Source organism: Poecilia mexicana, unplaced genomic scaffold (genome assembly GCF_051168715.1).
Source record: "Poecilia mexicana isolate PSO_F unplaced genomic scaffold, ASM5116871v1 scaffold_4, whole genome shotgun sequence".
NCBI classification, from domain to species: Eukaryota; Metazoa; Chordata; class Actinopteri; order Cyprinodontiformes; family Poeciliidae; genus Poecilia; species Poecilia mexicana.
In genome coordinates, this window is record NW_028263373.1 from 14,178,991 (window position 1) to 14,206,492 (window position 27,502).

Below are 27,502 nucleotides of genomic sequence, written 5' to 3' on the forward strand. Positions count from 1 at the left end.
TGATTTCATGGTTAAACTGCCTTTTTGCTCTTTTTGTTTCTGCTTATTCTACATTTTTCTTTAGTTTTCCATGAACACATAATGACTTAAAAGCAGCTGTTAGTGTTGACTAAGAAACACCTACGGCCTCAGTGAGGCCGTTACGCACACGGAGCTTCCTCTGTTGCGTGGACACTCGCAGGTTTTCAAGTACGAACTTTATACATATAGATACGAACTGATGGCTTCATTTAGTTGTTTTAATCTGCATTCATTTCAGGTAGAAAAATGAAAACAGTGTAATGCTTAATAGTCTTTTAATTACTTTCTGTGCACAAATCCTTTACGAGCACCTGGCCATATTCTTAACTCACATTGACATTTATGCAGGTGACACGTTTCCCCTTATGCAGACTGACTGTCCCTTAGCACAACATTCATCCAGAGTAAAGTCTGGTGCACCGTTGCTGCTTTTTGGCTGTGCTCTACCTAGCTTTACAAGAAGGGCTTTACTGCACATTAAGAAGCCGATCCATACCAGCTTCACAGATAATCATGTGCTTCTTACTTTAAGTAGGAGGGACAATTAAGTGCCTTTCTTGTTTTAAAGCTATACACACGAGGCACGCCCTCAGTCTGCATTACCTTGGCATCAGTGCTATAATTGTGCTCAGCAGTGGCTCAGTAGTTACACAGGACACATTGTAAAAAGCCTGGAAACTTGAAACATCACGGAGCAACGAAGACCCCCTCTCAGAATAATATAAGCCAATGGCGTCATAAAGCCCACCACAGAGATGGGGCCCCTGCCAAGCACTGTGCAAACACTCACAGGCTTTCAAAATGTTAGACTGTGGTTTAGTTGTTTCAGTAGAATAGATGTAAGAGTATTTTTATACTTTTTGTCTGGAAATTGTTGAATCCAAATTGGTTTATTTTCCTGCAAGTACGTGTGTTAATGGTTCTTTGTGACCTGGAGGAAGAACATCAGCAAATGTTCTGACATTTCTGGCTCAGAGACGTCATGTGATTTGATGTTTGTAAAGTTGTGTTGCAGGCCTGTTGGACTGTTATCCAATTAGGTTGTTAAAGGTGTTTATTAAGGCCAGGTAACACCTAGCACTCATTTCTTTACTGTGCCTTTCATTAGTTGTGTTTGAGCATCCAGATCTGACCTGTTAATTTTGACCTTCTCTATATGCTTGACAGATACAATCCAGTAAAAAATGTAGTTACCAGGATGCAGAGCATTTAGCTAATCCATAAAGCTGATTAATCAGGTTATTTGCTCAGGCAAGGCCTGCAGTCAGTTGTTTTATGGCCATGCTGCTCAGCATACTGGCTGTAGTTTTATAACAGTATCGGCAGTTCTCAGAAATAGGTAGAGGAGGGGTAGCGTCTCTTACTCTGTGCTTTATTTTGTCAGAGAAAATGCCACTTGATCAAGCATCTCTTTTAAAAGACTAAAACATGTAGAAACATTGACCATCCGTTGATACCGGTAGTTGGACCTTGCCTACATGCCACTTGTTTTACCCTAAAATCATTCTACATTTTTTAATTTGTTCCCTAGAGTCACCTATTTAAGTAAGTAACCGCACATTGTGTTTTGTCTCAATTTCTGCCTAACACGAGCAGAACATGTGCTATTTTTTTTTTGCTATTTATTTATGCAGCTATAAACCACATTAATTTGATTCACTCCCAACTACTTTCACAATGCTTGGTATACTTACCAGTTTTTGACTTAAAAATGTTTCAATAAATTTTCATTGCTGCTGTTCCTTTCAAAGTACATGAGCATTTACCCTGATGTAATGAGCCAAAGTGCTAACGATGGGACTCTGTGTTTCAGATATCGATGAGTGCAGCACCATTGCTGGAGTGTGTGATGGAGGAGAGTGCACCAACACAGCTGGTAGCTACGTCTGCACCTGTCCACGAGGCTACATCTCCAGCACAGATGGCTCCAGATGTGTGGGTGAGTCACCCGCTACATGACGAGACCACTTCTTGCTCTGTGATGCGCATTTCCAGCTAAGAGCTACACATGTGGCTGGGAACTCACCTTCGCCGCTGTTTCCTGAGAACAGAGTTTTGGTGAGCAAACCCATGATCACCATGTGCAAACACACTTGGATTCACTGTTTGGGCCTTGACTTCATTAGCCTACCATGATGTTAGTGCTCCTCTGACTCACACACAGCACATACTTCACTGACATCAGCAATGAAACTCCACTAGGTGCTAATGTGTTCCTGCAGTTCTCCTCCATCATGGCAGCTACACTGAAACAGAGTCAGGGTATTTCACAATGCTGCTTCAAAATGGACGCTGGATATAACATCTCATACACATCTTGTACATTTTCTAAACTCACTAAAGATCTTAACATCTATCAAGAGTTTTTTCAGTGTCTCCTAAGCCTATGGAAACAGATTCTCACAGTCTAGTTTTGTCTGCAATCTCATTAATCTAAAAGGGGAGAGGAAAAAAACCCTCCAGAATAAAATGAAAACATGTTTTACTGGGTCAGATGATTGTTAAATTTTATACTAACAGGTTGTGTTTTTTGTTATGCAGTTCCTCTGTCTCTGTCTGTCTCAAGTACAGGGATAGTCAGCTTTTCTGCTCCAAAAGTGTTTCTGTCTAGAACAAACTCAGCTCTGGCCGAGGTTTTGGATGTTTGGATATTCCTCACTTTGGATCACTCCCTTAAAGAAAAGTACTCAGTGACCCTGAGAACAGGTTGAAGGAGAATGGAAAAACAAATCTAAATCTTGTAGGAACTTCCCACAGAAATCGGCAAATGTAGCACAGTGACCAATGCATTGTAAAAGAACAAAAGAAAACATACCAACTAAATCTTCTTTAAGAGACACCAGGCTTTTTGATGGATTTAAAGTTTTTGGTCTGAGTCTCAGAGGTCTCCTTCAGAAGGGTGATGTCAGAAGAGACTGGTCAACCAATCAGAGGCAGAAGGAAGGTAATATGAAAGCTACGTCATTTTAGAGAGCCAATACAGCAACAGATTCTCACAAAACAATTGATTTTGGCTGACAGGTAGAGAGCATAAGTTTCAACAACCTGCCACTAAAATAACATTAACTTCTGACATAGGCTGTCTTGTCTCAATACTACTATCTCAAACATTGTGTCAGAGACAACATTTGCATTCAAGGCTTTGCGACATTAACAATCAATATTTTTAAGATATGGAAAACTGAAATTTTTCAGAATTTCAGAATCTCTAAAATAGCTAAATAAAGTTATTTATGCCCTGAAACCTTTGTTTTTGATTTACCAGGCTCTATGCTATTTGGCTCTCACTCAGTCCTTTCTCAGACAGAAAGGACCGAGACCCTGAAATGAACCAGTGTAATGTTAGGAGCGCCATCATCTGGGGAAAGCTCGTACTACAGCCAAAGATTCAGCTGAGTTGGTTCAGACTTATTTTCAGGATGCCCACTGGGAACCTCTCTTCGGGGTTGTCTGGGCAAATCCCTCTAGGACAATACATCAGTACAAACCCATATTATGGTGAGGGAACCAGTGTTGTATTAGTCGAGATCGGTCTTGGTCTTGAGACCATTTGGTCTCGGTCTTGTCTCGATCTCGGGCGCTGAGGACTCAGCATTTTATTTCAAGACCAGTCAAGACCGCAACTGTGATAATATCACTAAACGTACAGCATACTGTCCAGTTTATTTGTTAACAGCTTTGTTTTCAGTGGATGCAAAACACACCGATTAAAATCCAACCAATAACGTGATTTGCCAATTACGTGTTTCAGAATAGCATACATGCAGTGACCATGCTTGTGCATTAAGAAGTCCGACAGTCAGAGGAGTTGTCAGTTCAACATACACAACAAGTTATGACAAAAATAAGTCATTAAATTGTTTTCCATGATAACTATATAAATATACATGCGTTGTCGTGGTCTCAAATGTATTTAAAGTAGGTCTGGCTGCAGCTGCAGTCAACTACAACACACGCCCGTGTAAAACTCATTAACCTACTTAACTGCTAAGTCAGGATGCCATACAACTGTTAAGGCATCCTGACTAGAATTATGATCTACGTCATAATTCTGTTGCTAATTAAATAAAATTATATGGTAATGACGTGTCTGACAGATATAGTCGTGAGTTTGTGCTAAGCATATGATGATCTGACAGCGTATGCTGACCTGATAGAACACTCTTCTTTGTTCTTGTAATCCTCTGTGTACACTGCAGTAGCTATCATTATTTTATTTAATTATGTACATTGATATTTTTTAATTAAATAAATAAAACACAAGAATGAAAGAACACACAGAGCATGCACATTGCTCTTTGATCATTTTCGTTCAAAGTGGCAGCTGTAATGGTAGTCTGCCATGGCGTCAAACTACCTGGCTTCATGTAGCGGAAGAGAGGGTGAGAACAGTCACAGTAAGCTTCTTGTGCTTGGTTACTTCTTGCTTGTTGCTCCTTGGTCAGTGTTCATAGTTGAGTGTCAGGGCATTACCTCAATTGCTATGTTTACTGTTGTGCAGACGGTAGTTTCTGACATGAGCAACATGGACAAACACCCAGGGCGTTATCTTTTTAGGGATGGCACAAGACCACCGCGGATTGTAGCACAGAGATGGAAGCAAAGCAGAACAAAGAGCTTGTTCTGCTTTTAATATTGGTTAAATTTATTAAGTATTTAATATCTAGGTGTTTTTATGGGAATATGGATCTTTCAGATAAATTTGAGAAGTAATTTTGATCATATTTCACATTTTATCGTATCATGTAGCGTGGGGCGCTGGTCTTGGTCTTGACTCGGTCTCGACTTCCCTCGGTCTTTGTCTTGACTTGGTCTTGGACCCTAAAAGTCTTGGTCTTGTCTCGGTCTCGATACATTCTGGTCTTGGTCTTGTCTTGGTCTCGAGTTTGGTGGTCTTGACCACAACACTGAAGGGAACTATAGCTCCCTTCTGGCCGGACAATGTCCAGGAGTTTCCTGGAACGGACTGAAAGGTGTTAAGATTGCTGGGTTTTTCTTCTGGACATGTTGCCACCAAGAAAGCAAAATGAAACCTTTGGCATATATTCAGGCATTTAGACAAATGTTTATGGGCGCACAGATGAGGAAGTCATTTGCTCCACATATTGTGAAGATCTCACGAGACTTTTTCCGTCAAGTAAGAGGTTATTTTGACATCTTAGTGATCTGGAGATCAGCAGATTTTGTCAACAGAGATATCTGATATCTTATCCTTAAATATAACTGGGCATTCAGTATTTTAGTTTGAAAACTCCAGTTTCACTTGTATTTTCTCAGTGAAAATTTATCTGGGTGGCTTTCTTTCAAAGTATTTTTTTCCACCAAAAACATGTATCAATAAAACTAGCTGTTCTTGTTCCTGCCAAACAAATAAAAAACATGTTTGCTGTTTGGTTATCAACTGTTTTAATGCTGGATCTTGAACTGGTTGCGTCAACAAGCTCAAAACGTATTACAGGAAACAAGGCTTTTAGCTGGCAGCTGGATTTTAGCTTTTTTGGCAGTTTGATGGGAGAGTTTCCTTAACACAAAACAAAGCTCAAAGTGTTTGTTTACTGAAGTTGTATATTTTTTTTCTCGTGAATGTTTTATGAGAAGAGAAAAATCAGTCAGCTTTGACATAAACAGTAGAGGAGTATTTGTGATATCTTTTTAAAAAGCAGGAAGAAAAATGGTTGCACATTTACAGAACTTCCAAATGAAAGGAGAACTGAAGTCAAACAACCTACAGCATCTTTTCTGTATCTGATTAAGGCCTTTCATTTTTTTTCTTGTTTCTTTTCTTTTCCCTCAGTGGATGTATTCCTGTCACTTTGTTTCCGTCTTACTGGTCCAATCTTTCTTATTTTTAAAGCAATAAAATATTCCCTTGGTGAACATCTCAAAAGATTTACAGTAGAGTGTTGCTGTTTTAGTGGATATGAGCACATTTCCATCTCCTTTAAGTTCTTTGTGTTGCACTTAGTCTCCAAAACTGAGACATTCTCACACTCTCCCACTGAGTTAAAGTTTTATGTCTGTCCTTTATGTTCTCTACTTCCTCCTCATTCTCTCTCTGTCCTACATCTTCTTTATTTTATGGATAACTGTAAAGCAACCAACAGAAGACAATAAAAAAAAAAAAAATGCATAAGCAAATGACACGGGTATCTTCAGTTATTTTTCTGTTCAAATTGACAAACGCATATCTGTAAATGCAATTACAAACTAAATCTTTTCATTGTTCCAAACCAGCAACCCAAAGCCATAACAAGAGCTACAAACCACTGCAGACATTTTCATACCCATTGAACTTAATCCTGCAAACTACAAATGTTTTTGATAGAAGTGTTGCATGATTTGACGGAAGCAAGATTATGTGTTGTTTTCAAACATCTTCAACAAGAAAAAAATCCATAAACTGTAGTTCATGCCCAAAAAAGGTGCAATATATAGATGAGATCAAAATGTAACATTTTTGACTTACATTTGTCACCTTAAATGTGCAAAAAACTTGAAGCTGTAACTGCAGTGAAAACCTTTAAAACCTTTCTTTGAAAACCATGTGTGATTTTCCTCCCACAGTTGTTCTCTACTTTGTGTTAAAATCCCAAAAGAGTACAGTTGTTTGGCTGTAACTTGCTGATATGTAAAAAAAAAAAGTCCCTTGTTTTCCTTTTTTTAAATCCTAACATAAAGAGAATATATGAGACTGATTGATGGTTTTCTTTGTCTCTTGTTCTTGAAACAGGAAGTTTGTCCTGGCTAGGAAACGTTACTGTGTGTTTTGTGTGTTCAAGGATGTTCTGCTCACTGGTGAACTAGGCCAGTGGGAGCTATTTCACTTTAAGGGCTGGGGAAGAGTTAGCAGCGGGCACCGACAGCAATCAGAGCCTATATCCTGTCGCATGGTAAATGCACGAAAAACGAAGACCTGCCTGTCAGTCAGTCTGTATAAACACCCCACCAAACGAAAGTATATGCTTCTGTGATGGAGCAACAGAAGTGAGTAAACCATAGTCTGGATCTAATTTAAGTCATCATCATCTTCATGAGAAAACCCCACACACCACAACTTCACTCACTCTGTTCCCTCTTTCCCCTGCCGTGCCTACAGCTCCATCATTCTGTGGTTTGTGTACATGCTGGTGTATACATATGGGGGAATGCATACCTATACGTCAGTGTGCCTCTACATGCGTACGTGCGCTGCTCTGTATAAGCTCCCAGACACACAGCCCCTCATGTTCAATCTAATTGGCAGGAATTGCTCCACATGGAACTGATTAATTCCAGACTGCTGGCTCATTAGTGGGTTAATCGACTTGAGACCCTCCCCTCCTGTCCCCATTCACTCCTCTTTTTATTTTTTCTTCTCCACTTTAGCATTTCTTTCAGCTTCCAAGTTAATACTCACTTGTTCACTGCTACTCTCTCTTTTTATTTTATATGGTTATTATGTTTATTGCCCAGCTGTACCAGAGCACCCTCTCCATATATGAAAGTTCACTCTCCTGTCCCACTGACCTTGACCTGGAAAGCCGTTACAAATGCGACCCCTTTTTCGGAGGCCCTTTAGATGTTGGTATTTAGGCAAGGCCCCAAGCAACCATTCCTGCTGTGAGCGTATAAAAAGTCTTCCTCCTCGGGGACCATCGAGAGGGCAAGCCAGTCCAAGGACTTTTATAGCTCCAGTACGTCTTGGTTTAGGTGTTTGAATGTATGTAACTCAATGTTCACAACATTACAGTATGTTGCAACATCATTCATACATTTTGAACTTTTCACACTTTGTCATGTTGCAACTACTTTCTAGAGTGGTATCTAGAGAAACTACTCATTAGCTTGATCAACATCAACAAGAATCCAGAGAAGTCCCTACTAGTTTATAAACCACTGACTACTTATTCTTTAACATGGGGTTATATTTTTTGTTTTTTCTTCTTTTGCTCTTTCCTTTGGTTTATTGTGTTGTTGTATTTCTTCCTAACTCCTGTAAAGCACTATGAATTCCCTTGTTGCTGAAAATGTGCTATATAAATAAAAATACCTTACTTTACCATTCCGTAGTAGCTTCACTGTATTTTATGTGATAGGCCAAAGAATTAGCACATGATTGTGGAAAATGATACGTGGTTTAAAAGTTTTCTCTACAGAAAAAGTGACTGTGCATCAGGGTTGGATTTAGGTCTGTGTTTGACTGGTCCATTCTAATACATGATCCCTAAATAAAATACATCAGCATATTTAGTGTTATGGGACAAACTGAAAAGTTTAAAGGGGTATCAATATTTTTACTACATACAATAAATCTAAATTTCTTAAACACAACTTTTGGATTCACAGATTCTCCACCTTAAACATGTACTGTCACTGTTTATGCAGCAGTTTTTTTAAACCTGTAAATAGACAAATGGCTCAGCAGTTACAGTCAATAATGTAAATAAAACCACAAATTGAAGCTACCTCATACACATTCAAAATCACCAATAAAAAAAGGTTGTTTGTGTAGCTTTGAGATTTCTTTAGATTTTCTTTGTCAGATTATGTTGTTGTCTGATTCGTAATTTTGCTGTTTAATTTTTTTCCTCCTGCTCCCAGATCAGCGCGTGGGCACCTGTTTCTCTGCTCTTGCTAATGGTCGCTGTGCTGCGGAGCTGAATGGCCAGTACACGAAGATGCAATGCTGCTGTGAAACAGGACGCTGCTGGGCTTTGGGCCAGATCCCAGAGATGTGTCCTGTCAGAGGGTCCGGTGAGCATGAACCTTTCACAGAACAGAAAACATGAATTATGCTAAGGCAATTCATAGCAAAGGCTAGGTAATTCCTATGGATGGACAGTCCAGACTCTCTTGGAGTCTCCATATTAACGTTCTGTGATTGGATGTTGCTACAACTGTCTTCTAAAACCAAAACAGTGCTAACGTCAGCCAAATGAGAAAGGACAGTTGCAGGTTTTTCCGATCTGGAGCATCGACTCAATCTGAAATGATGTCATGAAAGGCCAAACAAAGAAAGATGGAAAGTATTCAGTCACCCATCATTTCGTCATTTAAACAATAATTTGAAAGCATCGCTGTGCCTGAGTCTGTTACTCTCTGCTGATCAGTTGCAGGAGTGTCTGTTTCACCCGTAAACTAAAATGTGTTTTGAATTATTTTAGATAAAAGATATCCTGAACTTATTTTACTTGTCAATGGCATAAACCTGTAGAAATAATATAGAATATATGGTTTATGTGTTAACAGATTGGACCATTTATTTTTCTCACAGGTAGTAAATCTCATGCCGGTTGGCTCAGAACTGTTTCACTGACACAGATAATACTTCAGCTTTATACAGCCAATTAGACAGAAAAGACAACATTGCCTTTTGTCTGAACAATTTAAAATTGTTGTTGAAGAGTGAAAGGCTAAATGATGTTCACCGATATCCATTGATGTGTAAATGTGTTTGAAAGTTGGTTGGAGCTGGTGAAATGGGGTAATCTAATCTGACTTTCAAAGAGGTTGGTTGATTAAAGTAGATTTTTATGTGACCTATTGACTAAAAGTCACATTGTTAACATTTTTTCTCCTACTGATTGCCCTAAAGCAAGCTGGTTTGAGTAATTGACTACTTTGAGGATTTCCATGAGCCATTTTGTTTCATGCATGAATCGAGTGAAGCAAACCGATCACAGCAAAACTCTATTATTGTTTTCCATCTCTTTTTCTACAAGATGAGTACAGGCGTCTGTGTATTGTGGGTGTCCCACAAGGACTCCCTCACACCTTCCCCAATGGATACTTCCCCAGCAACAATGGAAACTACGGATTCAAGCTGCCCAGTATACCAAACGGTAACGGGAACGGAAGGCCACATACCAATGGAGGAGGGGACGGCTTTGGAGACAACGGAGGGACTTTTGGGGGCAATGGAGGAGGCCTGAATCACCTGAACATAGGTGAGTCCCTTCAATAGATCTGAGTGATTAGGTTTACTGAAACCAAACAGAGAGTATGGCACCTACACGATCTTTTGTGAACGTTTATTCTTCTTTGTGTCCGCTGTTTTCTAAGGCACCGTTTCTGTGAATGAAAGCCTTGACTTTTGCCAACATTTTACCCACCTGTGCTTAAATGGACGATGCATCCCAACACGTGGGAGCTATCGCTGCGAGTGTAACATGGGATACAAGCAGGATGTCCGCGGGGAGTGCATTGGTAAGAAACATGCCCAGGCAGTTTGCACTGGACCACAGAACCACATGTGATGCAGTCAAAGTTACAACTTCGTTTCAGGCTCTACACTGCCATCTCCTGTAAGATTAAGGAACTTAATTAATGTCCCGGTTGATTATTTGTGATCTGTTTTTGCTCTGTTTTTCCTATATACATATAGATGTGGATGAGTGTTTGAGTAACCCATGTATCAATGGCGACTGTGTCAACACACCTGGGTCGTACCACTGCAAATGTCACGAGGGATACCAGGGGACCCCTACCAAACAGGCCTGCATTGGTACATCTGAAAATGCCTTCAGCATGCACAAATTAATCATAGCAGAGTCAAATGTTTCATGAACACAATTAACAGATAGTCTCACCTCTTTATAGACATTGATGAGTGTATCGTGAATGGAGTGATGTGTCGTAACGGCCGCTGCGTCAACACAGAGGGCAGCTTCCAGTGTATCTGCAATGCTGGCTTTGAGCTTACTCCGGATGGGAAGAACTGCGTTGGTGAGGAAAAAAAAGCAAATGCAAAAACATGGCTGAACTTCATATGGAAGAGGTCTTTGTCATGACAATCATCAAACTTTTATTGGTTCTGCCAGATCACGATGAGTGCGCCACTACCAACATGTGTCTCAATGGCATGTGCATCAACGAGGACGGCAGCTTTAAGTGCATCTGCAAGCCGGGCTTCACTTTAGCACCCAGTGGCCGGTACTGCATCGGTATGACCTAGCATGTGTAAATTTGGTGAAATCTCAATGATCATTTCTTTTTTAAACCAGAAATTTTGTTTCATTTTTTTTTACTTCCTCACAAGTTGCTAATTCCACTGCTATGGAATCTTTCCAACTTGCTAACAATTCATTGGATTTGTAAAAGATTTTGTAAGAGAAACATGCATCTTCACAATTGCTAACTTTCTAAGTAGAAGATATTTCATCTTTTCACTTAAAGGGTTTTATCACTTCTGAACAGAGTCAAAAGATCCTCATGAAACAAGAGAAGAAGTTTGGTTGTCTTCTACTTAAGCATTTAGGATCACACACTCAGTGTGTATTCTTCTTTTGAGGTTTAAACTACACTACAAGTAGCTGCCTGCTGGCTAGGTATACTGGAAGAAAATTCTAATAAAATTCTGATCTAAAAGTAGGTTGGGATAAAATTGTCATGACAAGTTATGAAATTAATTTATAGGCATAAATCATTAAATACTTTGTATTTACCTCATGGTGTCCTTCTGTTACGCCCTCTCTTTCCATCAGACATCGACGAGTGCCTCACACCCGGCATCTGCATGAACGGCCGCTGCATCAACAGCGAGGGCTCCTTCCGCTGCGAGTGCCCACCGGGTCTGGCTGTTGATGTTGATGGAAGAGTGTGTGTGGACACACACATGAGGACCACCTGCTACGGCACCATAAAAATGGGAACGTGCTCGCGTCCGTTTCCAGGAGCGGTGACCAAGTCTGAGTGTTGCTGTGCTAACCCTGAGCATGGCTTTGGAGAGCCCTGCCAACCCTGCCCATCCAGAAACTCAGGTAGTATCTTTGTGTCAAAGTTGAGACTAAAAAAAAAAAAAAAGAAAGAAAATCTGCTTAGTTACGCTGTTTGCTGTTCAATGTTTCCCATTCAGCTGAGTTCCAGGCCGTATGCAGTGGTGGTATTGGTATCACAACTGATGGGAGAGGTAAGCCTTTTTCATTTAAAAAAAATAGTTACTTCATTCATTTTTATCTCCAGCATCGTCTGAGTTACATTTGATGGTCTCTTAGACATCAATGAGTGCGCCTTGGACCCAGAAATCTGCCAGAATGGCATGTGTGAGAACCTCAGAGGAAGTTACCGCTGCATCTGCAACATTGGCTACGAGTCTGACACGAGTGGAAAGAACTGCGTCGGTGAGTCTGTGTTTGTTTTCAGAGCTTAACTTTATGGGGAGTTTATAATATTTCTTCCTGTAAAGAAAGGATTCACAGATGTTTCAGGGCTGCTGTGATTATAAGTGTGCTACAAATGTTAGTAAAAGTCAAGTAGCTGTGTCTATGACTTGTGTGTTTGGACATCTGCAGTGCCAGGAAAAACTATTCAAACCCCCTGAATTGTCTCTCATTTTCTGTATTTTACTGGAATTCTATGTGAGAAACCAATAGAAAAAAATGCCTAACTAAAAAATGTATGTGTTTTTCATTGTGTCAACATAAAAGCTGCAAACAGTTCTTTGAAGACTGTGGTTATAATGTAACTAAATATGTTTACCTGTGTGTGCACTGGCACACTATAAATGCAGCAGTTTTGCTCTCTTGCCAAAGCATTTCAGGGGCTCCTTCCTTTTACTTTTATGGTCTAAGGTGCACCAAAGACTTTCAATAGATCCAAAACATTAAAGATTTATACTTTGGTACAGTACCATTAATAGTGAAACTTTGACTGTCTTGTGAAACTTGTAGAAATCATATTCTATACAATTACTGAAATAAGTTCAATAAGTAAGCATTGATCATGTTTCAGCACTTTCTAGAGAGCTTGCAAAAAAGCTTTAGTTGCTTCAAAATATTAACATTTTGCTGCAACTTAATGAAGGAAACGGTGAACTCTCGACCTTTTTTAGAGCTCTTACCATCCATCTCAGATGATATGAGTCCTTCCCCAATCATATTTGTCTCTTCCTTTCATTTTAGATTTTTAAATTAATTATCTCAATTCACAAGCAAATACATTTAGTAGGAAAGCTACTTCCTTAAATCCACCTCCTGCTTAACTAGAATGTAACGTTTACTCCTATCATTTTTTTAGCCAAAAAAACGTAAGACTCTGTCATCATGTTTAAAAATTAAAATAAGCAATGGAAAATGCTTGAGATTTATTTTATGTTACCTAAGAATCATGAAAAGTGTGTGAAAATATGCCATGTCAACAAATATGGATTTGCTTTTTTTTACAAGGAGTGTTAACAAGTTTTTAGTGATGAGCCTGAGTGATAATGATAAGTAAACAATGCAAATAAAGCCTCACGATGTTGAAAAGAGTTTTCTCTCTGACCTACTGGCAGATATCAACGAATGTCTGGTGAACCGACTGCTCTGTGACAACGGACTGTGCAGAAACACCCCGGGCTCCTACACATGCTCCTGCCCCAAAGGGTTCGTCTTCAAACCCGACTCTGAGACATGCGAGGGTGAGTTCTCACTCCGCCAAAGTCATGTTTGGTTGTTTTTATGTTCTTTGTTTCTGTCTGTGGATATCATCTGCAGGTGGAGTTACTGCCAGATGTGTTAACTTACTAAAAGTTACCTTTCCCTGATTCCAAATGTGTGTTTTTGCATGTCCCAGATATCAATGAGTGTGATTCCAGCCCATGCATCAACGGACTATGTCGCAATGTGGCCGGTTCCTTTAACTGCGAGTGCGCCCATGGCAGCAAGTTGGACTCCACGAATACCATCTGCGTTGGTAAGACAGTCGTTTAATGTGAATTATGGCAGCAACATGGAATAAAAGAGATTCGGTTGGTTGATTTTTTTTACCTTTTCTTTTGTAATTTGTTAATTTTCCAGTTTAGTCTGTTTCGATTTCTCCTCAAGAAATAAGCAGACCAGACTCATCTGTACAAATAAAACCCAACTGAATGACAGCATATCAGCTTTCTCAGACTATAGCTTTCTAATATTTTCTCCTCAAAATTTAGAAGTTTGCCATTTTATACATACAGATTCTGCTTCACATGACTCACAGGAAAATATAAGTTCATCATCAAACACTTAAAATGGTGTGGGTGTTTCTACATGCCTCTGCAAAAATAGGTGTGGAGACAAATTACTAGTAATTTAAGTGAAAACTGGGGCAGGTGCGCACACACTGTTATTTAGAAAATATCCCAAATTTTCTAAATTTGGGATATTAAAATTTAGCTTTGGTTCAAAAGGAGATCATAGTCATTGAAACAGATTAGAAATAATAAGTTGAAATGAGAGATTATATTGTAAAGTAAGACAATTATTTCTTTCAGTTTTCAAAGCCATACACTGATAGGAAATACAACTAGAACAAACATTTTGGTATCTACTACTATATTAATCACAAAGTTCACACATTGCATTGGCTGTCTTTCAGAGGTCTACTGATTCCTCTAGCTTTTCTGTTTCCTGCTCTATATTTCCCAGTGGGAAGAGATTAGGGAAGTAAAGTGTGCTTTTGTGTTTGGGTGGTCGTCTGGATTTGGTGGAAAATCTTTGCTATAAGGAATGCAGGGTGGGATTAGAAAATAACAAAAATGCACAGATTTATGACATTTACCTAGCTTAACCTTTAGCCTCAGACAGAAATGCTTATTATTTAAGAGTAAAATATGGAAAGTTAAATATTTTTAGAGTTTTAACATGATGTCACCCAAGTTTATGTGATAATGCTAATGTGGTGAGGTCATCTTTGATCAGCTTAGCTGTTTGGTTTATATTTTGTGTCCCACAAATACGAGTTTAAGAGGGAAAAACTGGCTTGGCAAATGTTTTGTTTGGATTAGAAATGTGCTCACCACATTTCGCAGCCTGTTGTTTAGGTTTTTTTGTCTGGGGAATCCTGAGTGTTAACAGAACTGTTTGTTTCACCTAAAAACACCACAAAGTTCTTTAGATAAAGTCTTCTCTGTTCTGCTGCGGCCCCACAGACAGCATGAAGAGCACTTGCTGGCTCACGATACAAGACAACCGCTGTGAGGTAAACATCAACGGAGCCACGCTGAAGTCTGAGTGTTGCTCCACGCTGGGAGCCGCCTGGGGCAGCCCCTGTGAACCCTGCGAGATCGGTTAGTTCACTTATCCTAAAACACGACTTCATGAATGTTTGTTAGTTTGGGTGTAAAGTTGACATTCACTGGCTATTCAGTGAAGCTACATAATTTGTTGCAAGTATTTTATTGCGATGATGTTGCTGAAAATCTTTTGCACACTTGACTTTGTTTGAATTGCACAATGTCCCCACCACTCTGCATGACCTCTAGCGTCTCTAAATAAATGTTCTTCTTGTGGGCATTAAGCCACATTGGAGTTCATTTAACTTGCTAGATATAATCCAGCAAAACTGTTCAATAAATCACAGCAAAATTAAGCCAAACATTTAGTGAGTCTTTTGTTCCTGTTACATCTGAGAGATGATTCTGATCCTGAGGAATCAGTCTGAGCTTCATAGTGGAAGGTGAAAACACCATTAATACTTTCATCAGCAGCATGAGAGAATGCAGCTGACTGGATATTATGTGCAGAGAGCAGCATCTCCATAGTAAATATCATACCAATGATTACTTGGTTTAAAAGCAACCAGCATATGCACAATTTGGAGATGTGAGTTCTTTTTACCAGCTGAGAGTCACATTCCATTGGAAGCTGGGCACATACCAATCTCTCTGTGCAAAACACCTGGTCGTAGGAGTGCACATATTCGTAGTTAGAGTTGTATTTTTTTTATTTCAGCTGCTGCATTTGGATTGTAGCCAGAGCCATGGTGGGATTCAATGCACCCCACTGACATGTTGCCAAGACTAATATAACAGATTACCTGGAGTTCTACCAAGAATCCACCATTGGCATACAGCACGTTTGTTTGTATCTTTAATTGCTTAAAACTCTGCTGTCGCAAACCAACCAGTTAATTTTGTCTGAATGTTTTTTTTTAAGTAAATCAGATGTGAGTCTGAGGTAACGCGTCCCATTTTCTCAGAATAATGAGGGTAAAAGCACAAAAAAGTCTCTCTCAGCATGTTTCTCCATTAGTAGTTCAGTCTTAATTCTCCAGATGTAAAAAAAAAAAAAAAAAAAAAAAAAAAAGTTACCCAACACGTTAACTTATCTCTGACAAAGCAAAGAGTTTGATAACAAACAGCAGATATCCTGGCGTTGGTGCTCGTCTGTTCCCTGCGGCATTCACAGTTTTCCAATCAATAAACTATCATTTAGTGGCCTAATGAGATCACTCAGCCGTTAAAAATCTGTGTATGGGCCACGAAATTCATACTTGCACTTTACATAACGTTGTAAAATGTTATAAATCCACATTGGTGTAATTATTAACAAAAGAAACTGTATATACTGTATATAACATTATTTGTTTTCTTAGACACGGCTTGCTCTCGAGGATTTGCTCGCATGAAGGGCCTCGTCTGTGAAGGTGAGTGTATTTCATATCAATGTGTGTGTGATGATTCTGTGTGGCCCCTTTAGTTGCCACTGATGATCCTGAACATGTGTTTTGTACATTGCAATTATACCTCAGTCTTATGATTTTTCTTTCATTTTGAATGCTTTATGCATGTGTCAAACTCTTCTCTCCCTGCAGACATAAACGAGTGTGAAGTGTTCCCCGGAGTGTGTACCAACGGGCGGTGTGTGAACACCCAGGGATCGTTCCGCTGCGAATGCGCTGCAGGCCTGACCTTGGACAGCAGCGGTCGCACATGTGTGGGTAAGAGGAGCTTAGATGATAAAACCGCCACTTCTTCGAGTCCAAATGCAGAAATCCTCATTTGGTTTTGTGCACTTTCTCCAGACATGCGCAGTGAGCAGTGCTATAAGAAATGGCACGAGGATGAGTGCGGTGAGCCGCTTCCGGGAAGGTACCGTGTGGACATGTGCTGCTGCTCTGTGGGTGCTGCTTGGGGGGTCGATTGTGAGGAGTGTCCTAAAGAAGGAACATCGGAGTTCAATACCATCTGTCCCAGAGGTCGCGGCTTTGCAAACAGAGGAGATATTCTCACCGGCAGGTCCTTCTATAAAGGTACTTAATGTGGCCTGCAGGTGGGGAGCCAGTTTGTGGTAGAACCGCACTGAATTCACTGTGAGTTGGTTGTTAATCACTTTTTAAACGTGTTTCTTTACAGATGTGAACGAATGCAAGGTCTTCCAGGGCCTGTGTACTTATGGAACCTGCAGGAACACAATCGGCAGTTTCAAATGTCGGTGCAACAGCGGTTTTGCTCTCACAGCCGAGGAGAGAAACTGCACAGGTTCGAACTGGGTGACAGAGGCTCTAAATTTAAGATAAAAATAAACTGTTAAAATTTTCCACAAAACAAAACAAAATGTTTCCTTTTTTCTGTGTACCTTTGTTTCAGACATTGATGAGTGCCGAATCTCCCCTGACCTCTGTGGCCATGGCACGTGCGTCAACACACCCGGCAGCTTCGAGTGTGAATGCTTCGAAGGCTACGAAAGTGGCTTCATGATGATGAAAAACTGCATGGGTAAGCTTGAACTACAGAAAAATGTTGCATGAGCTCATTCTTAACACTCATTTGGTAACTTTTTAAATTATTTTATGGTTTTCTAATTAATGACAGACATTGATGAATGCGAGAGAAACCCCTTGCTGTGCCACGGAGGAACCTGCATGAACACGGAGGGAAGTTTTGAGTGTGAATGTCCTGCAGGATATGTGCTCAGCAACGATGCATCTGTCTGCGAAGGTAGTGATGACTACAGTCATAATACAACATTTCAGTATTAGAAATATATGATATATGATGAAAAATCATATAGAGAAATATTTCTGTTTAGAGAAATAAAAAACGTTAGCCTTCATTAGTTGTAAGCCTTAATTATTAAAATAGATCTTGCAATATATTACTTGTGTAATAAATCTCCAGAATAGATTACTTTCCCTTTTTGAGCTGAATTAATTGTTTAAATGAATTTGTAGTGATATCTTTTATGTTTTATAGTGCACCTGCATATACATGTATATCCATCCATAAAAGTCAAATGAGTTCATTGCAAAATAATCAATACATTCTTGTATTTCAGAATGTGTTATGTAATTTCTTTTATTTTTACCTTGGTTTAGATATGAATGAATGCCAGCTGAGTGACAACTTGTGCAGAAACGGACAGTGTGTCAACATGCCCGGGACCTACCAGTGCTCCTGTAACACCGGGTACCAGGCCACACCAGACAGACAGGGCTGCGTTGGTACGTGGAAAATTTGTTCTCATATTGAATAACATTTTGATAGAAGTTGAAATCCATTCGACTTTAAGTTTTCTGTTTTCACTGAGACTGTGCATGTCCAATGTTTAACGACGACGACCTCTTCTCCAGATATTGACGAGTGCACCATCATGAACGGAGGTTGTGAGACTCACTGTACCAACTCTGAGGGCAGCTATGAGTGTAGCTGCAGTGAGGGCTATGCTCTGATGCCTGACCTCAGGACTTGTTCAGGTATTAAAACGCTGGATATGCTTTACTGTACTCTAGGGAATTTGTGTGTTTACTTTTGCCATTTAAAAAAAACAAAAAAATTGTTCCTGCTGTTTGATAGACATTGATGAGTGTGAAGAGACTCCAGAGGTCTGTGATGGAGGCCAGTGCACCAATATTCCTGGGGAATATCGTTGTCTGTGTTTTGATGGATTTATGGCTTCCATGGACATGAGGACCTGCATCGGTAAGAGGAAAATTCTTCAAGGTTCTTTTATCATTTTATTTTTGGCTGACGCATTATTTATTTTCTCCCCGACTTGTGCTTAGGTTCAGACATGTTATGACTCTGTTTTGTCTTTTGTGGGACTTTCTCTGTCAGTCTCACTTTAAATCATCCTGAGCTCCGTCGAGAAAACTCTGCTTGTGTAACCGGTCTCTGTCCATCCCTGTCTGCCCAGATGTGAACGAATGTGATTTGAACCCAAACATCTGTCTCCACGGTGACTGTGAGAACACCAAAGGCTCGTTCATCTGCCACTGTCAGCTGGGATACTTTGTCAAGAAGGGATCCACAGGCTGCACAGGTACACACACACACACACAAACACATCAGTGGAGGTCTGAGCCAAGTGTTTAAATAGGTCAACCATTTATTCAAATTTTTCAGTTCTACATTTTTAGAAAATTATATATGTAGCTCGAGAATGCAATCAAGAAATAAGTAACAAGTTGTGGTAGATGGTGAGGAAAATTTCCATGTTAGTAATGCATTATTTACAATAAATGTAAATTGTTATCAAAAGGACAGAAATAATTTTTAAGATATAATTCTGCGGCCAAGGCTCCTTATTGCCATTTAAAACTGTTCTATTCTCTTTGTGATGCTTTTTTTTTAGAAATGAAAATTCAAAACTGTTCAATTTATCAGAATCTAACAAAGTATATTCTCTCCTTTCCTGGTTAACAATGCACTGCATTTGTGTGGGAGTTTTTTTTTTTTCCCGGATGCTTTCAACAAATTCAAAACCACTTTTTTTACTGATGAGAGTTCTTGTGGTAGTTATTTTTATAAGTTCACATAACATAAACAGTATAACTGTTGGGTATTGCTGCTGTTTATTTCTCTTCAGATATTGATGAGTGTGAGATTGGAGCCCACAACTGTGACATGCACGCTGCTTGCATTAACGTGCCGGGGAGCTTTAAGTGTCGCTGTAGAGACGGCTGGGTGGGAGACGGCATCAAGTGTGTGGGTGAGTCGATTACTCAGATTGACTCTGTAAATATTGAAGTTGTGGATTATTATTTCCCAATATTTAAATCGATTTAAATTCAATGTAATTACCTAATTTTGTCTGGAGCTGTAATTTATTGCCAAGATTATGGTGACACGATAATCTTTTGTTTCCAGATTATGATGAATGTGCCTCAGAGGACCACAGTTGCCACCTTAATGCAGATTGCGTCAACACACCAGGGTCATATAGGTGTACGTGCAAAGAAGGCTTTAATGGAGACGGCTTTTCGTGCTCAGGTAAGAAAACTACTCTGATGTTGGATGCTCACTTGAGAGCAGGTTTGGTCAAATAGTCTGTACTTGAAATGAAAGTTTGACTTTCAATAAAGAGAACGCAAACTTTTTAGAAAAAGACCGATAATCTAGATGCGGTTTAATAATGTGAATAGTGCACCTACTACTTCTCAGACCTTGCTAGCGAATAAATATTTAGGCATATTGCAAATAAGAAAAAAACAAAACAAAAACACAATAAACTGTCTTGAGCCAAAAATAACACTGCAAATATCTTGAATGTAAGAACCAAAGGCATCAGTTGTTGATTGAAAAATAAAGGCTGTCTTTTCTAAATTATTCCTTTTGTTTAAGTGTGAAATTTTATTTCATTCAAGTCTAGCTTGGCATTGTTTAATAATGCATTTTTTTGCTTTATTGCAGACATGGATGAATGCGCAGACAACGTCAACCTGTGTGAGAACGGGCAGTGTCTGAACGCTCCTGGAGGCTACCGCTGCGAGTGCGAGATGGGCTTCACGCCCACGGAGGACAGCAAGGCCTGCAAAGGTGCAGCACTGATTCTGGCAGACTGCATTACTTTTCCATTCAAGTAGTGTAGCATAATAACCTTGTCTTTGGTATGTTCCCTGCAGATATCGATGAGTGTAATTTCCAGAACATCTGTGTGTTTGGAACCTGTGAGAACCTGCCAGGCATGTTCCGCTGTGTTTGTGACGATGGCTACGAACTGGACCGCAGTGGAGGAAACTGCACTGGTAACTGTCACGCTGAAGTTTAAATAAATAATACAAGGCTTCATGTTCTATTTTTCAAATTGACCTCATGGCGTTTATAACCAAGTCCAACAAAATGAGTGATAAACAATAAAGAAACAATCTACCATCTAACTTAGTAAACTTGATAAGTTGCTGATTTCATTGTTACAAACTGCCGTGCAGAACAAAATTCTCTGAATTATTAGTTTGTGTGGCAAGATTTTTTATAAAGACAATTGCCAAACATATAAAACTGTTATACTTCCCGTGCAAACATTTAAGTTTGGCGTTTGTTCAAAAACGAGTGTTTTTTGTGTGTCTTCCAGACATCAACGAGTGTGCTGTCCATGTGAACTGCCTCAACGGACTCTGTGTGAACATACCAGGGAGCTACATGTGTAACTGTCCACCTGATTTTACACTCAACCCCACTGGCGTGGGCTGCGTGGGTGAGTCACATTCAGTTGATCTGCAATAAGAAGATTTCAAGATAGTCCTCCAAGTGCAATCTTGGATATGATGAAATAGATGAATGAACTTCATACCAGCACAGAAATTGTGTCAATTCATCCCAAGCTCCAAATTATGTTTACTCAAAAATGAAAATAAAAAGTGTTTTAATAAATAAATGACACAAGAACAATTTAAGTAGCACTCCAATGTTTAAATTAATTAACCAACTAAACGTTTTTCACATTGCACACATCATCAAATCAGCTGTGGGCACAGGCTAACCTGATGCAACAAGTTAATAGATTTATTAGTTGGTTAATATAGGACACATTAAATACCTAAAGTGTTGACGGTGACATTTCATTGCATGTTGAGATCTTCCTGCAGGTAACAAGTTTAAAGCATGCCACCCAGTGGCAGAAGGAGGAAGCTCTCAGGAGCTGCCATGAAATGACAATTATTTCCATGTCTTTAATATTTCTTCAGGGGTGCAATTGTATATTTTAAGTTAAAATCAGGGGCGCAAAAACATAATATTTCCTTACTTTTAAAGCTGGGGGAGGAGTCTGCTACTTGCTCTGTAGTTTCCACCTCACACACAAAATGCCGCGTCTCATAACTACATACGATAAAACTTGGAGAAATTCAGAATCTGTACTGTTTGGTGTTTAAATACTTCTATGATTTATTTAGGCTTAACAGTGCTGTTTACTCCTGTCAGATACCCGTGTCGGTAACTGTTTCTTGGACATCCTTCCTCGGGGTGACGGAGGAATCTCCTGCAGTGTGGAGATCGGTGTGGGTGTTACACGAGCGTCCTGCTGCTGCTCCGATGGAAGAGCTTGGGGAAACCCTTGTGAACTTTGCCCAACATCCAACTCCTGTATGCATCCTCGGAACCAAAATCCACTCATTTGCCCTGTAATGATTTGTTTTGTTTTGTTTTTAAATCACAGTGGTTGACTGTTTATTATTTCCCTGTAGCCGAATACAAGACTCTCTGTCCAGGAGGAGAGGGTTTCAGGCCGAACCCCATCACCGTTCTTCTGGAAGGTAGAACATACTGCTTTCTCCTTTTTTTCATGATACATGTTAACAGAAAAGGAATAACGTGACAAAGACTCATTTCTCTATTTGCCTAATCTTTAAGACATTGACGAGTGCATGGAGTTACCGGGTCTCTGCCAGGGTGGGAACTGCATTAACACATTTGGTAGCTTCCAGTGTGAGTGTCCGCCAGGCTACTACCTGAACGAAGAGACGCGCATCTGTGAAGGTATCTGCTCCTCCTTTAATGGTGAAGACATTACAAAGTGAATGCAGTTGAATGAATTTCATTTATTTAGATTTTTTTTTTTTTTTTGTTCCAGACATTGATGAATGCACTACTCATTTTGGGATCTGTGGGCCTGGAACTTGCTACAATACATTGGGGAACTACACTTGTGTGTGCCCCCCTGAATACATGCAGGTCAATGGAGGAAACAACTGCATGGGTGAGTGGTAGAGGCTCCCTCAAATAAATACATTTACTGCAAACAGTTTTGTAGCGTATTGGAAAGTTCTCATTTCTGCCTTGTAATGCAGACATGAGGAAAAGTGTTTGCTACCGCAACTTCAATGACACGTGTGAGAATGAGCTGTCGTTCAACATGACCAAGAAGATGTGCTGCTGCGCCTACAATGTGGGCAAAGCCTGGAACAAGCCGTGCGAGCCGTGTCCTACTCCTGCCACCAGTGAGCCGCAACAAAAACCCAGAACAATGCATTAAGTAGACTTATTGAACAAAATGCTCACTGACATGTTTCATCACTGCCACTGAGTCTCCTCTGTGCTGATTCGTCCAGATGCGTACCGGACGCTGTGTGGTAACCTCTCTCCTGGCTTCATCATCGACATCCACACCGGCAAACCAGTTGGTAGGTCATGGTGAATCCAGCAGCGGTTGTCAATCAGTTTCAAATGATCACTTTCAAAGCTTGTTGATGCTATTTTGTAACTGTGCTTTATTGTCACAGATATTGATGAGTGCAGAGAAATCCCGGGTATTTGTGCTAACGGAGTGTGCATCAACCAGATTGGAAGCTTCCGCTGCGAATGTCCAATGGGCTTCAGCTACAATAACATACTATTGATTTGTGAAGGTTAGTCTCAGCTCAAATATCTTTTATTCTTCTATCTGCTGCATTATGAATTTTCCTGGGGATGACATGGAAATAACTAGACAATTTCTTTAAAAAGCATTTTAAAACTAAAAGTTTCTTCCCTGTAGTGCTTTTGTAAAAGCTACGTTTTTGACTAAGTCTTTAAAAAAAAAAAAAAAAACACATATCATTTAATGTTAAAGTAATGTTCATTAATAGAAAACGCATTCAAATTCAGAATAGATTATTTTAGTAATTCCATTCACTAAGTGATACATATTGTATTGATTAGTTGCACACAGACGCCATAAAAAAATTTATATTACAGATTATTTTTTTGCAAATTGCTGTCAAAACTATATTGGCCTTGTATGCATTCTCACACCACCCATACTGTTTTGACAGAACAGACACATGCTGCATGCACCAATGCACTCCATATCACAAAGAACTTACTACTAGAAGTGCTGGTTAAATAAATCAGTGATAAATGAAGTCGTACCAGGACATGCATGCTCAGTTAAAGCATGCACATCTCTCTTCCTCACTGGCAGTGAGGTACGTTCACAAGCCTCCCGGTTAATTTCTGCTTCAGTTATCATGAATTATGTTCTTGTAAAGGCAACTGTGTCCGGCAAAGTCATCAATCAGAACCTGGGAGTATCTTCCTGAACTCTACAACTCCATAATGGCTTTTTTGTCCTGTCGTACGCAGTCTCAGAGCCAAATCTGATGAGTTATGGAGCTGGTGATCGATGTCTATAGCTTGTTATTTTCTATTTCCACCACAGATATTGATGAGTGTAACAGCGGGGACAACCTGTGCCAGCGCAACGCAAACTGCATCAACATCCCAGGCAGCTACCGCTGCGAGTGCTCCCAGGGCTTCAAACTGTCCCCCAGCGGGGCCTGTCTGGGTGAGCTCATGTTTACCTTCACAGATTACCAGCAGGGACGGGCTGGTATTAAATTTGCATCGTATGGTAATCCGTCTGTAAAAACAGTATTACAGTATTTACTCAAAAAAATAAATAAATCACATGATGTAACTGCTTTTATTTTTAAAAGCAACAAATATTTCTACAAATACTTATAAATGTAGTGTTTTCAACATGTAAAATATTCTTTTTTTCAAAGAATTATGTTCTTATTTTATTTTGTGTACCATTACAAATATAACTGGATATACTCCTTTAGTTCCTGGATGGTTTTTTTTGTTGTTGTTTTTTTACCTCTTTCTGACCAACTGCTGAAATTGTCGATTTTGTAAGTGAGAGAAAAAAGTAACATGTTTTTAGACAAGTCAGGGTGGAGAGTAGTGCTATATCACCCCAAAAGCCTGGAAAAAATGTTTTCTAGACAACTTAAACATTTAAAGACCAGACATTAAGAAATTAGATATCTTATTATGACGTCAAGAGAAGGATGATGGGTAATTCAGACCAATAAGGAATCAACACATAAGGTTATTATAATGGTATAATACATATTACTGCAAGTTAAGATTAAATTCTTCACTTTTCTCAATGTATTTCATTAGTTTTTGTGCTTGAGTCCATTCTGACATTAATACTTTATTAGTTAAACTTTCATCCCTAGATTGTAAGTTCATGCTTAAATATGGAGGGGGAAAAAATCAAATATATTTATTTGCAGATCGCAATGAGTGCCAGGAGATTCCTAACGCGTGCAGCCATGGGCAGTGCATCGACACTCAGGGCAGTTATCGCTGTCTCTGCCACAATGGCTTCAAGGCCACTGCTGATCAAACCATGTGCATGGGTAAGGGTACAGTCTAAAACTTTATGATACATAAAAATACTGTATGTTAGCTTCTCACAAATGAAATCATGTGGGGTTTTTTTATGCATGTGCTTCAGACATTGACGAATGTGAAAGGCAGCCGTGCGGCAATGGTACCTGTAAAAACACGGTGGGATCCTACAACTGCCTCTGCTTCCCTGGATTTGAGCTCACACATAACAATGACTGCATGGGTAGGAACTGTTCACTGTTCTGCTTCAAAGACGCCAACAGCAAGCTGTGTACTTTAAATGTCAAAGTGTTTCAGGGATTCAGCTACTGTCATGTTGATTACATTTTATACGTCTATATTTTAATAAAATAAGCTGCGTCAGCATAACATTTAGCCACGCATTAAATAATACTTGAATAAGCAGCTTTCTTTCTATTTTTGTGTGTGTGGTATAGCCACGAGAAAACTCATTTAGCTTACTTTTGTCATTCGGTTATTTTTGTCAAGATTTTTCACTGTTTTTCCTAATCACTCTAACATTTTCTTTACAGACGTAGACGAGTGCTTTGCTCTGCAGGGCCAAGTGTGCAGGAATGGACAATGCATCAACGGGCTTGGTTCCTTTCAATGTCTATGCCATGAGGGTTACGAAAACACCCCTGATGGAAAGAATTGCATTGGTAAGTCACAAGTTCTAGTAGATGTGTGAGATAAATGTAATCCACTAAAAGTCACACTGGACGTAAAATTGTGCTTTTAAAATGATTTTCCCCCAGATATCAATGAGTGTATTAGTCTGCCTGGAACATGCTCTCCGGGAACCTGCCAGAACCTGGATGGATCTTTCAGATGTATTTGCCCTCCAGGTTACGAGGTGCAAAATGACCAGTGTTTAGGTAAGAGGAAAAAACTTCAATACATCATGATTGTTGACACACACCATGACATATTCAGTAAAAAAACAAACACTGAGGTATCTGCAGGTTTCACTTTTTAACAACACAGTCAGTCCATGTTTTACTCGTGTGGATATACATAACTGTGTTACAGCAGTGAAGATGTCTGGAGATAATGTCTGTCCCACTACTCTGCACTTCTGCTTTTATACAACAGTGTCTTTTTTGTGTTACCACCAGCCCACCTCACATTTATTTATAAAATATCTAATAGTAAGATCTTTTTTGGCAACTTCACCCTGCCCACCCCAAAAACTACCAGTTTCTGTATGGAAAAAAATGAACACTTTCAGTTTATTGATACATCAGCCATATATGGTAGTCCATTTGTGCATTTGCAAATTCCTGTGGCTGAGAGACTGCAACGGCTCTTTTTGTCAGTAAAGTACAGCTATAAATTAGTTATGTGCTATTACTTAAATGGGTGAAGTCTTGACTAACACCTTTTTCTATTTTATTCTTTTGCACACCATCTTACTAGATATTAATGAATGTGAAGTAGAGCCCAACATCTGCCAGTTCGGCACCTGCACCAACACCCCAGGCAGCTTCCAGTGCTCCTGCGAGTCGGGCTTCGTACTCTCCGACAACAAACGGCGTTGCTACGGTAAGAGTTACCACAATGCTGAAGTTCAAAAGTGTAGCAATATTTACATTTTGTGCTTCCTGTTAAAACCGCTTACGTTTTATGGTAGACACCAGAGAGAGCTTCTGTTTCACCAAGTTTGAGGCGGGCAAATGCTCAGTCCCTAAAGCATTCAACACCACTAAGGCCAAGTGCTGCTGCAGCAAAATGCCTGGAGAGGGCTGGGGGATTCCCTGCGAGCTGTGCCCACGAGAAACCGATGGTGTGTAACACACACATACTCACCTTTTCACACATACGTCTGTACACAATGTCAACCATAAAACATTGACATTTTGTTGACACTTCGACAGCTGCTTTCAACACTCTATGCCCCTACGGCCTTGGAGCTCTGCCTGGACTGGGTGACACTCGAGAGGGTTAGTGCTGCAACTGTGATCTGATGTCCTGAAAAAAAAAGAAAATTACAGATTTGTTTAAATGAGCTAGCTTGTTCTGACTGTGTGCAGATATGAACGAGTGTCTAGATAATCCTGGAATTTGCCAGAATGGAATATGCATCAACACAGATGGCTCTTTCCGATGCGAATGCCCCTTCGGATACAACCTGGATTACACTGGAGTCAACTGTGTTGGTGAGATGACTTATAGATAGATGTTCAGTTTATAGAACAAGACCAGGACAGAGCTATGGTGTTAAATGTTTCTAGCTAACAGATTTAATCTCTAAAGTCACTATTATCACTGAATTTTGCTTGACTTAGACTGTGGATTTATGTGCATGTGTGTGTGATCGATGTAGAGTTTTGGGGTGCTTACTAATGGTCATAAAATCAACATCCATTATATATTATTATACATTTTTATATATTAATACCTTGTGTGTTTGCTCCTGTGATTCGGTTT

General features: G+C 39.7%; 1 protein-coding gene across 1 annotated transcript in view; it reads left to right on the forward strand.

Moving 5' to 3' along the window:
- The window catches only part of fbn3 (fibrillin 3), a 78,319-nt gene that overhangs the window by 42,427 nt on the left and 8,390 nt on the right, over positions 1-27,502 (forward strand). The window contains exons 9-52 of the mRNA XM_014998880.2: positions 1,835-1,960; positions 8,602-8,754; positions 9,723-9,947; positions 10,063-10,206; positions 10,385-10,504; positions 10,600-10,725; positions 10,821-10,943; positions 11,484-11,759; positions 11,855-11,908; positions 11,994-12,119; positions 13,271-13,396; positions 13,552-13,671; positions 14,885-15,022; positions 16,330-16,380; positions 16,549-16,674; positions 16,759-16,986; positions 17,090-17,215; positions 17,324-17,452; positions 17,549-17,674; positions 18,052-18,177; positions 18,307-18,429; positions 18,530-18,655; positions 18,870-18,995; positions 19,542-19,664; positions 19,823-19,945; positions 20,366-20,491; positions 20,578-20,700; positions 21,027-21,149; positions 21,875-22,036; positions 22,138-22,206; positions 22,304-22,429; positions 22,524-22,649; positions 22,741-22,890; positions 23,002-23,073; positions 23,173-23,298; positions 24,090-24,215; positions 24,955-25,080; positions 25,179-25,295; positions 25,606-25,734; positions 25,831-25,950; positions 26,492-26,617; positions 26,706-26,858; positions 26,950-27,015; positions 27,106-27,231. Coding sequence (XP_014854366.2) covers positions 1,835-1,960; positions 8,602-8,754; positions 9,723-9,947; positions 10,063-10,206; positions 10,385-10,504; positions 10,600-10,725; positions 10,821-10,943; positions 11,484-11,759; positions 11,855-11,908; positions 11,994-12,119; positions 13,271-13,396; positions 13,552-13,671; positions 14,885-15,022; positions 16,330-16,380; positions 16,549-16,674; positions 16,759-16,986; positions 17,090-17,215; positions 17,324-17,452; positions 17,549-17,674; positions 18,052-18,177; positions 18,307-18,429; positions 18,530-18,655; positions 18,870-18,995; positions 19,542-19,664; positions 19,823-19,945; positions 20,366-20,491; positions 20,578-20,700; positions 21,027-21,149; positions 21,875-22,036; positions 22,138-22,206; positions 22,304-22,429; positions 22,524-22,649; positions 22,741-22,890; positions 23,002-23,073; positions 23,173-23,298; positions 24,090-24,215; positions 24,955-25,080; positions 25,179-25,295; positions 25,606-25,734; positions 25,831-25,950; positions 26,492-26,617; positions 26,706-26,858; positions 26,950-27,015; positions 27,106-27,231 — 5,682 coding nt within the window. The remainder of the gene's footprint in view (positions 1-1,834; positions 1,961-8,601; positions 8,755-9,722; positions 9,948-10,062; positions 10,207-10,384; positions 10,505-10,599; positions 10,726-10,820; positions 10,944-11,483; positions 11,760-11,854; positions 11,909-11,993; positions 12,120-13,270; positions 13,397-13,551; positions 13,672-14,884; positions 15,023-16,329; positions 16,381-16,548; positions 16,675-16,758; positions 16,987-17,089; positions 17,216-17,323; positions 17,453-17,548; positions 17,675-18,051; positions 18,178-18,306; positions 18,430-18,529; positions 18,656-18,869; positions 18,996-19,541; positions 19,665-19,822; positions 19,946-20,365; positions 20,492-20,577; positions 20,701-21,026; positions 21,150-21,874; positions 22,037-22,137; positions 22,207-22,303; positions 22,430-22,523; positions 22,650-22,740; positions 22,891-23,001; positions 23,074-23,172; positions 23,299-24,089; positions 24,216-24,954; positions 25,081-25,178; positions 25,296-25,605; positions 25,735-25,830; positions 25,951-26,491; positions 26,618-26,705; positions 26,859-26,949; positions 27,016-27,105; positions 27,232-27,502) is intronic.